This window comes from Mus musculus, chromosome 2 (assembly GCF_000001635.26).
Source record: "Mus musculus strain C57BL/6J chromosome 2, GRCm38.p6 C57BL/6J".
Taxonomy (NCBI): domain Eukaryota; kingdom Metazoa; phylum Chordata; class Mammalia; order Rodentia; family Muridae; genus Mus; species Mus musculus.
Window position 1 is genome coordinate 52,115,442 of NC_000068.7, and position 14,455 is coordinate 52,129,896.

The 14,455-nt window shown below is 37.2% G+C and overlaps 1 protein-coding gene across 8 annotated transcripts in view; it reads left to right on the plus strand.

Moving 5' to 3' along the window:
* The window catches only part of Rif1 (replication timing regulatory factor 1), a 53,955-nt gene extending 42,627 nt beyond the window's left edge, over positions 1-11,328 (plus strand). For 4 of the 8 annotated variants that reach the window (XM_011239135.2, XM_006498179.3, XM_030251862.1 and 1 more), the window contains 6 exons: positions 807-953; positions 1,227-1,304; positions 1,394-1,509; positions 3,576-3,729; positions 4,819-4,927; positions 5,551-11,328. In XM_011239135.2, the coding sequence (XP_011237437.1) occupies positions 807-953; positions 1,227-1,304; positions 1,394-1,509; positions 3,576-3,729; positions 4,819-4,927; positions 5,551-5,762 (816 nt within the window). In that variant the 3' untranslated portion in view covers positions 5,763-11,328. The remainder of the gene's footprint in view (positions 1-806; positions 954-1,226; positions 1,305-1,393; positions 1,510-3,575; positions 3,730-4,818; positions 4,928-5,550) is intronic. The other 4 variants (NM_175238.6, NM_001355415.1, NM_001355414.1 and 1 more) reach the window with 2 other exon arrangements.
* The last annotated feature ends 3,127 nt before the right edge of the window (positions 11,329-14,455 follow it).

Sequence of the window (14,455 nt, forward strand, 5' to 3'; positions counted from 1 at the left end):
GTCTGTACGTTTGTATATGCAAAAGTCAGTGATCCTGGTGAGGCCAGAAGAATGTATCAGATCCCGTGGAGCTGGAGTTACAGACTTACGTAGAACTGGCTTGTTAATGTTGGTGCTAGGATTTGAACTCTGGCTGTCATTATGCAGCTGGTGCTTTTAACACCTAAGCTGTCTTTTGAGCCCTTGTTTTGTTCTTTGAGGCTGAGGTTTCACTATGAAGTTCCAGACTGGCCTCAATTTGGTGATTTTCTGCCTTTGTCTCCTGTGCTGGGATCACAGGTATACATTGCCATTCCTGCATTTGTTTTTTAGACAGGGTCTTTCTATGTAGCCCTGACTGATCTGGAACTTGGAAATCTATACCGTGCAGACCAGGCTGATCTCAAACTTTGCCTCTTGAGTACTAGGATTGAAGGTGTACACCATCATATCCTTTGTATTCATTGTACATTGCTAATTTAAAGAGTTAAAGTTTTGATCACTGAAGAAGTAGTGTAGTATATAATTAGGATGAGCTGCAGTATTAGGCAATATCTGAAAGATGGAACAGTTGTACAGGAGGGTTCTAGTAAAATAAGCTTGGAAATACTTGCTTTTGCACAAACTCAAGGTGTTGTCATCTTTTGGGGTGGGGGATATGTACATACATTTAATCCAAGTTGTTTTATGTTTAACTCATTGATTTACATAGACATTTGTAAGGGTCTAAAGTAAGAATAATATCTTTTTAATCACTAGTCAATTGTAAAAGTGCCAATTAATGACAGGTGTTGTCTTCTTAATGAAAATTTATCTTGTACTTTCAGATTAGACGTGTCTCGTTTGCAGATCCAATATACCAAGCAGGATTGGCAGATGACATTGATAGGCGTTGCTCTGTTGTTAGATCTCATTCTTCAAATAGCTCTCCCATAATAAAAAGTGTTAAAACTTCACCTACTTCACACTCTAAGGTAAGCTGTGGTCTTCAAAATATGCATATGTCTTTATTTAAAGTTGTATTTGGAGATCAAGAAACAGTCTTCTTTGCTTTGGATATATACTGCTTTTTCATGGAGAAGGCTAAGGCCAATCAATCAGCTAAATATCACAGGTAAATTAATATTTTATCCTATTCCATTTTCATTTCCTAACATTTTACAAGGGCGATTTTACTTGTACAATTTAACTTGTAACATTATAGTTGTCTGGGGTTCTGAGTGTTGTTTTTCTCTACTTCTGTCTAGCATAATACCACTTCAGCCAAAGGATTTCTGTCCCCAGGATCACAGAGCTCTAAATTTAAGAGCCCAAAGAAGTGTTTAGTAAGAAGTGCTTTAGTTTTTATGTAACTTTATACTTCCATGTTCGATCTTGTAACCTCTACTTAATGGCTCTTGAAATTTATTTTAAGATTACAGAAATGGCCCAAGAATCCATGCTGTCCCCAACAGAAAGTGTTTACCCAGCTTTGGTGAACTGTGCAGCATCAGTTGACATCATTTTACCTCAGATTACATCAAATATGTGGTAAGAGGAGTAGGCGTTTGGGGTGTCTGTCTGTTTTTCACCTTTATTTTGAGACATAGTATTGCTAAAATTTGGCAGTTTGAGGAGGGTGTTTAGCTACTAAGGAAGCTGAGGTAGGAGGATCGCCAGGTCATGGCCTGCCTGAGATGTAGTTGTAATTTCCTATAGTAATGATGAAGTAATCTGAGCCTAGGACTGAAGCTCAGTTGGTAGATGCTTGTTTAGAATTGACGAGGGTATAAATTTCTCCCCTCAGTACTGCATAAGCCAGAAGTGCTTTTGCAGGGGCACTAGGGACAGCTCAAAGGCATCCTCTGACATGTCCAGTTTGAGATCAGTGTCACACTGGATTGTTGATTTAAATTTCTAAGACTTACAATGTGAAGGGACATAAAAATAAAAGATTTTAACGAGGTTCACCTGTATGAACCATGTTCATACAGAACATAAGTTCTGTGTACCAAAGAGTTCTTGATTTTGGATCCTTTCCTCCCTCCATACACACTGGGATTATAAGATTGAATTGCCAGGCATGGCTTAGGGGAATGTCTTAACGGTCAAACTTCTCAGTGTTGAATTAGTTGGTACTTATTCCTCTCACACATTTTTTTTTTTTTTTTTTTTTTTTTGAGATGGGGCTTCTCTGTGTAGCCCTGGCTGTCCTGGAACTCACTTTGTAGACCAGGCTGGCCTGGAACTCAGAAATCCGCCTGCCTCTGCCTCCCGAGTACTGGGATTAAAGGCGTGTGCTACCACCTCCTGGCAACCTCTCACACATTTTTTACTTCAAAAGTAAAACGTGTGTATCCTGATATGAATAAAGGCTTAGTGTTTGCATATTTTGGTATATATCTTATTTTATCCTACTGTAGACCCTCTTAGGAATGGAAATATCATTGTAAAATAAAAGCTTAGTAGGCTTACTCCACAAAATTTGCAGAGCTGAGTAGGTTGGTTGCCGTGTAGTTTCGAATAGGTAGACCTCATTGATGGTCTTTTGTTTGTGCTTAATTTAATCTTGTTCCAGTCTTGTTAGAGATGTAATTAGCGCCGGGCATGGTGGCGCACGCCTTTAATCATAGCACTTGGGAGGCAGAGGCAGGCGGATTTCTGAGTTTGAGGCCAGCCTGGTCTACAAAGTGAGTTCCAGGACAGCCAGGGCTATACAGAGAAAACCTGTCTCAGAAGGAAAAAAAAAAAAAAAAAGAAAATTTAAATTTATATGTATGTGTTTTGCCTGCATGTATGTTTATATACCATGTGAGGCTGATTTTGATACCTGGAGGCCAGAAGGTATTAGCATCCCATAGAACTAGAGTTGAAATGTGTTCCTGGAAGTGAAATAAGTGCTCTTAGCCACTGAGCTATCTCCCTCCATTCTCAGACAACTAAATGTTTTTTTTTTTTTTTTTTTTTTTTTTTTTCTCGAGACAGGGTTTCTCTGTATAGCCCTGGCTGTCCTGGAACTCACTTTGTAGACCAGGCTGGCCTCGAACTCAGAAATCTGCCTGCTTCTGCCTCCTAAGTGCTGGGATTAAAGGCGTGCACCACCACACACAGCTAGACAACTAAATGTCAAGGGATTTGTTACATGTTTGGGAAACAGATAACTTCTTTAATTACTAGACTGATCAATCAGAACATAATTCCTCAGTAAGAAACTCCTTCTCCAGAGAACTCTGTCAGTTCTATGTCATGCATATAGAAGATAGAAGGAAGTCAAGTTAAAAAGGGCCTAGGACAGGATAGGTTAAAAAACCCAAAAGTGCACACAGTTGATGAAGGACCTGATCCACAGAGAGAAAGCTGGTGTGAAAACGTGTCGTATTCCTGCTGTGCTGGGCTGTGCTTTTATATCTTTGTATAAGCACAGCAGAGCACATCATTGCTGCTGTTATTAAAGTGTTAGAAGCTAGAGGAGAATTGTATTTCACTACATATTTGCTTATCACACTATATGGGTTAGGTGGACTCTATAAACTCTGACTGAGTTTAAGTGGAGAAGTGCTCACAGATAGATCATTTATCTGTAAAAGCATAATTATGTTTTTCTTTTTTTTCAAAAGGGCAAGAGGTCTTGGGCAACTCATCAGAGCCAAGAATATAAAAACCATTGGGGATTTGAGTACGCTTACGGCATCTGAAATAAAAACTCTGCCTATCCGTTCTCCAAAGGTGTTTAATGTAAAAAAGGCCCTCAGAGTATACCATGAGCAACAGGTAAAAGTTGGTCATTTGCCTGCATGTATGTCTGTGTACCATGTGTTTATGTGTAGATTTCTGAATAGCTCTAATAAGATTTAGTTCACATATAAATGAAATTGATCCATATAGTCTATTGTTAATAAGTAATTATATTCGATATATACCATTCCTATGATTTATTTAATTTTGGAATTAAGAAAATTCTCCAAAATGAGTTAGGTCTCTACTCACTGTCTCTTACTCTCCATTTCCACTCCCCATTCCTAGGCATCCACTACTTTGTTTTTTTCTGTAGGCTTACCTACTCTGAACATTGTTTAATATTGGAATAACACAGAGTCTGGTTGGTGGTTACAGGTTTTATGGTTAATCTGACTTTCTGTATATCCAAATAGGGTTCTTTGGATGTACCACATTTTCTTTTCCCATCCCTCAACTGACGGGCTTAGGGGTTGCTTTTCTCCTTTGGTTTTTATAAGAAATCTTTTAGATTTTTATGTGGCCATATTTTTATTTCATTTGAGCCATTTTGTATAGGATTGTTGAGTCATGAAAACTTTGAGCAATTTCTTTGAGCAGTAGTCCATAAAACCTGGGATACCTTATAGTAGTTTTCTTGTGCTGTTGGCTCTTGATTAGGACATAATGCATAGTAAGCAGCGCTCTACCAGTGAGGTATCTGTATCTTTGAAAGCAAAAGCCACTGATTTCTACTATCTTTTCCACATTCCTGAACTTGGGGAATTTTACTAGCCTTTGATACTATGTTTTCTAAGAAATGATATAAAATAATAAATTTCTAACTCTTTTAGGAAACACTTGGGGCAGAAGTCACACTGTATAGCTCTGGCTGGCCTAGAACCCCCTAAAGACTAAGCTGTACTTAAACTCAAAAAAAAAAAAAAAAGTCCAGCAGAGGTTGTTTCCAGAATGCTGGGATTGCAGAATTGCTCCACCACACCTGCCATGATACTAGTTTTAGTAAATATTTTTTAGCATCATTAACTGAATTGATTATGGATTATGGGGCATTTCATGTTTCATGTAATTCCTGTTTAAAATATGTTTTATTCTGTTTGCTACTGTTTTAAATGCATAATCAAGATGAAATCTCGTGGACTTGAAGAAATTCCAATTTTTGATATTTCTGAGAAGGCAGTAAATGGAGTGGAGAGCAGGACTGTCTCCACGGATGAAGAAAGGTTCGCCTCAGGTATGCTAGCCAAGCACGTTAGTTTCATATGGAATAAGTGTTCTTGGTAAACATAACTTTGTTAATGGTTTTACATCTTTTTAAAAAATGTTATTGTAGTATATACACTTTGTTTGTATGTATTTGTGTACTTTGGTTCCTCTGGAACTAATATTAGAGCAGTTGTGATTTGCCGTGTGATTGCCTGGAAATGAATCCTGGTCCTTTGGAAGGATAGACTTTTAAGTACTGAGATATTTCTCCAGGCCAATGCTTTAATTTTAATTTGACCACAACTATTAATTCACCATATTCCCCTGCTTCCCTCCCCTCCACCAAGTACATGAGGGGAATACCTATTTAATTTTAAGTGTGTCTAACTGGTTTTCTCTGTGTTAGTGTTTAGTCCATCAAGGCATAGATAAGTATGGTAACATTTTGTTCAGTTATTTTATGCAGAGTAACAAGCTATGGTAGATTTTACTTGCATTGTGTTTTCTTGATCAAGTTTCTCATAGCTTATTTCCTCTCAGTATGATTGGAGATACAGATCAGTTTTTATAACTGGTATGGATTTAATATATATATATATATATATATATATGTGTGTGTGTGTGTGTGGCTTTTTTTTTTTCCTCTTATAGATTTGATTGAACCTGTGACCCTAGATACCCCATTGTCTAAAAATCTTGTGGCACAAATTAGTGCTCTTGCTCTTCAACTGGACTCAGAAGATCTCTACAGTTACACTGGAAGCCAGCTATTTGAAATGCATGAAAAACTTGGTACCATGGCAAACTCTATAATAAGAAATCTACAGTCACGTTGGAGATCACCAGCCCATGAAAATTCTTAGTATTTTAAGAGAAATGTAAAGTTTTTTCACCATCAGATTTTATTTTTTGGCTTTTAGAAATATTCACACCATTTAAAGAGGACACTTTGTAAAATTGATAAAATAATCAAATCCTGAAAGGTAATGAATTACTAGGTCATTTTTATAAGTTCATTAGATCTTCCCTACTGTATTTTCTTGGCCAGTACACATAGTTTTTTAAGAAGTTTAAATGTTACTGAAACTTGAAAGCAAAAGAGATATACATACCTTTTTTTTTTCATGCTTTAATTCATGCATATTTTGGTATAGCTCATGTAAAAGATTTTAATTAAGATAGAAGAAAAGTTTTATTTACACTTTATTGAGTTGACAGAGATGTTTATACTCTTTCAAAATATTTATATTTGTTGTGCCTGGTGGAACACCTGTACTGAGATGCAAAAGAATGAGAACATTTCCTGAAGATTACAGCTGTAGAAAATCTTTGAAATATCAAGTTTCAACTTGTGTGTTAAAATAATAATGCTTAATTCACTAAGATTCTGTTCATTTTGCATTGACAAATACTTGTGCAGCAGCCTTTGTGAAAATGTGTTCTTATGAAGGTATAGTGTTCAACCTTAAATGCATGACTCTGTATATTATGTATAGAAGACAATGTTTTTTAATTTATAAAGTTCAGCCTTCATTAATCGCATGGGTTTTTCTGCAGCTTTTTGTGAATACTATTGTTTTGTGTAATAGAAACATTTGTATATATTTAATATCAAAATATCCATGTGGATAGTAAAAGTACTTCATTGGACCTACTGTGGATATTTGTAGGAGTCTTTATCTACAAATAAAGCAACAGATAGTTTTGTATTTAGTTAAAACATGAGTTTATTTTCTCAAATGTCCAGAATAATTAAAATTATTGGAACCAGCAAATGTTACATACCACTGCCTTTTTTCTTATGGTTTGGAAGAGGATCCCAGCCACTAGAAAATGTGCCTCCCTCATATTTCTTCTTAATGGAGAGTTACCCTGGATATTTTCATTGCAAGTGTACTATAAACTGTCTGTAGAGATAATTGGTTTTTCACATATTTTGAAGACTAAACGTGGAAGAAATTGGAAACTGCCATTTTTTTATATGTACGTTTTTGTTGAGTTAAAAAATTAGGATATATAATTAAACCATTTGTAAATTTCACCAAGTAGTTAGTGCCTGCCTTCACATATTTGTTTCATGGGTTTTGTTTGTTTTGTTTTTCGTTCTTGAGATACAGTCTCTGTACGTAGCCCAGGCTAGCTTTACTTCCGTGATCCTCCTGCCTCTGCTGTCAGAGATCTGGAGTTGCCGTTGTTTGCCACTATGCTTGGCTATGTCTCCCCAAGGGTATATTTTGCTTGTTTTCTGAGTAAAATTAGTGAGTGAGCTTAGTTTCAAACTTAACCTCTGCTTAGAAAGACACTGCCATTTTAAAATAAATAAAGCCGGTGCCATTTTTTAGTTTAAGGTCTCCCTTTTTCCAGCAGAGACCCCCCCCCCCGCCCTTCGTAAATAAAGTTGGTGTCACTTTGCATAAGCATAAATCATTACAGATATTTTGGAAATAAGTGTGTTCACCTACAAAGAGGGCCATAAAGAATCTGGGATTGTTGCACCAAGGACCTAGGAGACCGTAACAAACAAGAAAAAGCCTAGTGTTTAAAACAATTGATAATGGTGGTTTGCATTGTCAGGCCACTGTATTTAAGTACTGAGGTGTGCGTGAACACCTCAGAATATAGTGAATGGGAGTGATTAGCAAGGAGAATGTGGATGGATGGATGGCTCATTGCACAAACTGCATTCTTTTAACTCTGGTTTACTCACTTGTAGGCATAGCAAAGTTCTTAGGGAGTTCAAAGTTCAGCAGGAAGGGTGGCAAATAAATGATTTGCTTAAATTCCTGAATTTAATAACAGCATATATCTGAGTGAAGCCATAGCTCAGTGAGATGGTGTTTTACCATCAGTTTATTGAATCTTTGTTATTTTTAAGGTTGAGTCGCCTTCTTTTCAGTATTCTTGGCTTTGCTTTTTTTTCTTCTGTCTGTTAATTCCTAAAATAACAAAGAACATTAATATTTCTGAGTTGACACCAAAGAATTGTTTTACTATTACATGGAACCCCTTCAGTTCTTTTCTAATGGTTACTTTTTGTTGTTGTTGTTTTGTTTTTTCTTTCTTTTTTTTTTTTGTTTTTTGTTTGTTTGTTTTTGTTTGTTTGTTTGTTTTTTGTTTGTTTGTTTTTTGAGATAGGGTTTCTCTGTGTATCCCTGGCTCTCCTGGAACTCACTTTGTAGACCAGGCTGGCCTGGAACTCAAAAATCCGCCTGCCTCTGCCTCCCAAGTACTAGGATTTTAGGCGTGCACCACTACGCCCGGCTTCTAATGGTTAATTTTTTAAAAACGTTGAAATATTGGCTTTCAGCTGTGATGCCCTATTATATATATTTAAGCAATAAATCTAGGGCTGGCTAGATGGCCCCGTGGATGCAGTGCTTTCCTCCCATCCTGGTTATGTCTTTGAGTGCCATTCTTGATACATGCACATGGTGGAACGATAGTGGTCCTTTGACCTCTGTATGTACTTGGTGCACATGTATATGCACACACAAATATGTAATTTAAATTTTTAAGATTTTTATTTTCTGTGCATGATTATTTTGCATGTATGGATATGTACCATGTACAAGCCTGGTGCCTGTGACAGTCAGAAGAAGCCACCTAATCCCTAGAAACCAGAGTTATAGATAAGCATGAGCTACCTTGTAGGTTCTGGGAATCAAACTTGGGTTTTCTGAAAGAACAGCAAGTGTTGTTAATTGCTGAGCAATCTTAATCCTTTTTTAAAAGACTCTGTAAAGTGTATAATTTTTTATGTCTTTGAATATAGTTGATTTTCATGTTCAAACTGAGTTCATTAGTAAAGATGCCATCTGTTTCAGCAAGTTAAACTACTACTGAGTACTGCAGGGTCTTAACGCTGCATTTCAAATAGTGGTGATGGATCTAATTAATAGGGCTAATACAGTTTGTAAATAGAATTTAAATCTAAAGATTAAAAGCATGGTTGTTGAATGACGTTCTTGGACTCTTAGTACAACTTAAAGGTAGCCAGAAACTCCCATATTTAAGGGTCACTAGAATGTCAATAATTTAAAATCTTAATTGAAGGCTGAGGCATATGACATCTTTGTGCTGAGGTCAACCTGGTCTACAGAAAAGAACCTGTTTAAAACCCAATTAATCTGGGGGGAAAATAGGGTCTTAGAAACACATTTAAGTTAATGTTCTATTCCGCAAATAATAGCTGAAGAGTTTTATTTGGTCTAAGATACACATATTAAAATGATAAAGTATTGTTTCTGAAGTCAGTGGAAATATTTAACATGCTTCCAGACTTGACTGATTAAGAGTCAGGTTTCATTTGATTATTTGTAGTTGATTTCATAGGTAGTTTGTCAGGTCCACGGGCTGTAGAACAATTGTGGGCATTGTTGTGGTGACATTTGACTGGGGCAGAAGCCTGTTTTTATTACCAAAACTCTAGCTCAGGCTGGCCTGCAACTCAGTCTCAAACCCTCTTGTTTCAGCCTCCCAAATGTTTTTTCAACATTTCATAGGTATCTTAATTTTGTGGTGTCTGATAACTTAGTTCTGGTTATGTTTTTGTTGTCCCTGGCTTTATATATTGCTCTTTGGTAGTATCCATTAAAGTCCATGTCCTTTAAGTTTAAGATCTGTAATTCCTTTTAACAGTGCTCTTACTAGCTATGGAACTTCACTGAGGTCTTAGAATAGATGATGTTATAATTTTGTCACAACATTTCTTCCTGAGGATAAAAACCTTTCTTCAATGAAAAGAAATGACCTGACCTAAGATGCTAAAAAGAACAACCTCTGTCATGTAGCTTTTATGCTTCAGTTATAGCAGAGTGGATGTTGTCTTTGTTAATTTGTAATTGGGTAGAGAACTAACTTTTTAACATTAAACACATATGCTTATTAGTGCACAGGGAAGTGATAGAGTGAGGGGGAATCAGGTGGGCTGAATTTGATTTTGAGGCAATCTCACATTACCCCCAGCTGTCATCAAACTTAGGACAAATTAGGCTGGCTGACCTCTTGCAGAGATCTGTTTGCCTCCAACTTCCCTATGTAGGCATTAACAGTGTGTACTACCATATGACACTCCCTTAGCCAAAAATTTGATGATAAAACCTTTTGGTGGAAGAACAAGCAATCCTGTAGTTAGAAAATAGTGGTTGGCTTGGAATGCTTCTCTGTCATGTATAACACTACCTTTTCCCAATTAATATGATTAGTTTAAAATATATAGTCAGGTGTGTGGTAAGCAACTTATCTAATTCTAGCCTTGTGGGGTAGAGAGCAAGAGTTCAAGGCTGGGAAAACTATTTTGTACATAGTTTAATAAGAAATGTCTAAAGCATTTTAGTTTTTATAGAATAAGACTTTTCAAAAAAACTGGAATTGAGTATAGAAACCAAAGTATAGTAGGAGAACTTAGTCACTACAGCACAATGCAAACGATGCCTTACCTTTTGTGTTTTTGTGTTTGTGTGTTTGTTTTGCCTGTGTGCACCATGTGCATGATGTGCCCACAGACGTCAGAAAAAGGGCATATCTTCTGGAATCTTCTGGAACTTAACAGTTCCAGAAGGTTGTGGTGGTAGGAATTGAACCTGGGTCCTCTAGAAGGGCAGCCAGTGCTCTTAGTTACTCCGGCCCCACTTTCTCTTATTTTAAACCATTGGGAAGAATTTTTTATAAGTATTTTGAAGCAAAGGAAGAAATAGTTCTATATTCTTAGTATCCAGAATTAGTTGTATTGTGGCAGTCAGGCTGTGTTTGGCTGCTTTCCTAATTTGGTGACAGTTAAGTAATCTGAAATTAGCCTACCGTCCTCAAGTATTTATTTGTCTCTTAATTTAAAAGTTTGTCAGTCCTTTTAACAGGATAATTTTATTCATGTTTGGTATGTGGTCAATTTAGTTACTGCTAGACTGGTCTGAACGCCTTTCCTATTAGCCATAAAAGTTTGCCTTTATAAGATAGTCATGGTTGTGATTGCTTTACTGGTGTTCTAATACACATATAGTATGAAACAACTACTTATTTTTGGTGAGTTAGTTGCTTTCAGTCCATTTTAAACACTGTTCTGCTAATAGCCTTAACAAAATATGAACTAGTCATTTGTTAATATTTTGCTGCCCTTGGTGAAAGTTTAGTTTATACTGAAAGTATATTTGATGAGATTCTCTAATTTTAAGTTACAATTTAACAGAAATATCTGTTAATTATATTAATAACACTAGTACCTGAGAAATAAGGGCACCATTCTAAGGGGTTGTATTATTAACAGTCTTGGGAACAAGCAGCTTCCTTAGTATGTCGGGCACATGATTGTTGAGAACGTTTGCTTCAGAGTAAAATTTCTCATGTGTAATTGGGAGTTGGCTGTAGTCATTTGCCATTTGAGACTGATTATTTTTAAATGTACTTTTATTTAAAATAAAAGTATAACTTATTTCTGGTGTTTATTTTTGTTCCTTGATTTTGAAATCTGTTTTGTATTAATTGAGACTTGAGGGGACTAAGGATGACATGATTGAGTGCCAGTATTTACAAGCATCATGGATACCAACAAATAGTAACCCTCTTACCCCGCATTTACCTGGGTGGCTCTGGAAAGTTTCTGGTGTGTTGTATTTTGTTTTGTTGGTTTCTAAATTCATAGTTATTAAATACGAGAGAAAGTGTTATACGGCATTTATTTATGTGCTAGTTTTTGTGGGCACAAACTAGGGTCATTTGAAACTATGGTCATTTGGAAAGTGGTAACCTTTATTGTCTGTAGACAAGTCTCTGGGGGCATTTTCTTGGTTAATGATTGAGGTGGGAGAGGCCAGCCTACTGTGGATGGTGCCACCCTTGGACAGGTAGTCCCAGATTGTATGAAAGACAGGCTGATCAAATCAAAGTAGAGTTTCTCCATGGTCCCTGCTCCATTCCTGTCTCCCAAGTTCTGCTCTGCTTGAGTTCGTGCCCTGCTTTTCCTCAGTGATGGACTTCGATCAATATGTATTATATTTCAATTGGTGTGATAAAATAATATAACCAAGGCAACTTAAAAAGGCTTAATTGGGAAAAAAAAAGTCTGCACAGGTGAGAGTGTATACACAGAAGCTGACAGCTTCTAGGACAGGCGGGAGCCACAGAGCTTCTGAGGCAGCGCCCTTTTTGGGCTCCAGACATCCGACCACCTCCCCGGCCAGCCCGGGAGGCTTTTGCCTTAGGAACGACAGAAGCCATCTTGGTTCCGGGACTCCACCGAAAAGTAGTCTGCACAGGTAAGAGTGTGCACACAGAAGCTGACAGCTTCTGTGACAGGCCAAAGCAACACAGCTTCTGGGAAAGGTTCTGTTTTGGGCCTTCATCTTCTGCCAGAAGGGAGGTCCGAACGCCAGATATCTGTGCATCTTCCCTATAAGAGGAGAGCTTGCCTGCAGAGAGTGCACTGACCACTGAAACTCAGAGGAGAGAGCTAGTCTCCCAGGTCTGCTGATAGAGGGTAACAGAATCACCAGAGGAACAATCTCTAAACAGACAACTATAACAACTAACTCCAGAGATTACCAGATGGCAAAAGGTAAACGTAAGAATCTTACTAACAGAAACCAAGACCACTCACCATCATCAGAACCCAGCACTCCCACTTCGCCCAGTCCAGGGCACCCCAACACACCCGAAAAGCTAGACCCGGATTTAAAAGCATATCTCATGATGATGGTAGAGGACATAAAGAAGGAATTTAATAACTCACTTAAATACAGGAGAACACTGCTAAACAGGTAGAAGACATTAAAGAGGAAGCACAAAAATCCCTTAAAGAATTGCAGGAAAACAACCAAACAGGTGATGGAATTGAATAAAACCAAGACCTAAAAAAAGGGAAGTAGACACAATAAAGAAAACACAAAGTGAGGCAATGCTGGAGATAGAAACCCTAGGAAAGAAATCTGGAACCATAGATGCCAGCATCAGCAACAGAATACAAGAGATGGGAGAGAGAATCTCAGGTGCAGAAGATGCCATACAGAACATGGGCACAACAATCAAAGAAAATGCAAAAAGATCCTAACTCAAAACATTTGGAAATCCAGGACACAGTGAGAAGACCAAACATACTGATAATAGGAGTAGATGAGAATGAAGATTTTCAACTCAAAGGACCACCAATATCTTCAACAAAATTATAGAAGAAAACTTCCCAAACCGAAAGAAAGAGATGCCCATGAACATACAAGAAGCCTACAGAACTCCAAATAGACTGGACCAGAAAAGAAATTCCTCCCGACACATAATAATCAGAACAACAAATGCACTAAATAAAGATAGAATACTAAAAGCAGTAAGGGAAAAAGGTCAAGTAACATATAAAGGCAAGCCTATTAGAATTACACCAGATTTTTCACCAGTGACTATGAAAGCCAGAAGAGCCTGGACACTAAGAGAACACAAATTCCAGTCCAGGCTACTATACCCAGCCAAACTCTCAATTACCATAGATGGAGAAACCAAAGTATTCCATGACAAAACCAAATTCATCCATTATCTTTCCACGAATCCAGCCCTTCAAAGGATAATAACAGAAAAAAACTAATTAATACAAGGCCTGAAACCACATCCTAGAAAAAGCAAGAAGGTAATCCCTCAACAAACGTAAAAGACAGCCACAAGAACAAAACGCCAACTTTAACAAGAATAACAGGAAGCAACAATTACCTTTCTTAATATCTCTTAATATCAATGGGCTCAACTCCCCAATAAAAAGACATACACTAACAGACTGGCTACACAAACAGGACCCAACATTTACCTGCTTACAGGAAACTCAGAGAAAAAGACATTACCTCAGAATGAAAGGCTGGAAAACAATTTTCCAAGCACATGGTATGACGAAACAAGCTGGAGTGGCCATCCTAATATCTAATAAAATTGACTTCCAACCCAAAGTCATCAAAAAAGACAAGGAGGGGCACTTCATACTCATCAAAGGTAAAAACCTCCAAGATGAACTATCAATTCTGAATATCTATGCTCCAAATACAAGGGCAGCCACATTCATTAATGAAACTTTAGTAAAGCTCAAAGCACACATTGCACCTCACACAATAATAGTGGGAGACTTCAACACACCACTTTCACCAATGGACTAGATCATGGAAACAGAAACTAAACAGGGACACAGTGAAACTAACAGAAGTTATGAAACAAATGGATCTGACGGATATCTACAGAACATTTTATCCTAAAACAAAAGGATATACCTTCTTCTCAGCACCTCACGGTACCTTCTCCAAAATTGACCACATAATTGGTCACAAAACAAGCCTCAACACATACAAAAATATTGAAATTGTCCCATGTATCTATCAGATCACCATGGACTAAGGCTGATCTTCAATAACAAAATAAATAGTAGCCAACATTCACGTGGAAACTAAACAATACTCTTCTCAATGATACCTTGGTCAAGGAAGGAATAAAGAAAGACTTTTTAGAGTAATGAAAATGAAGCCATAACATACCCAAACCTATGGGACACAAAGCATATAAAGAACTCAAGGAGGTGGGCTCCAGAAAATCAAATAAC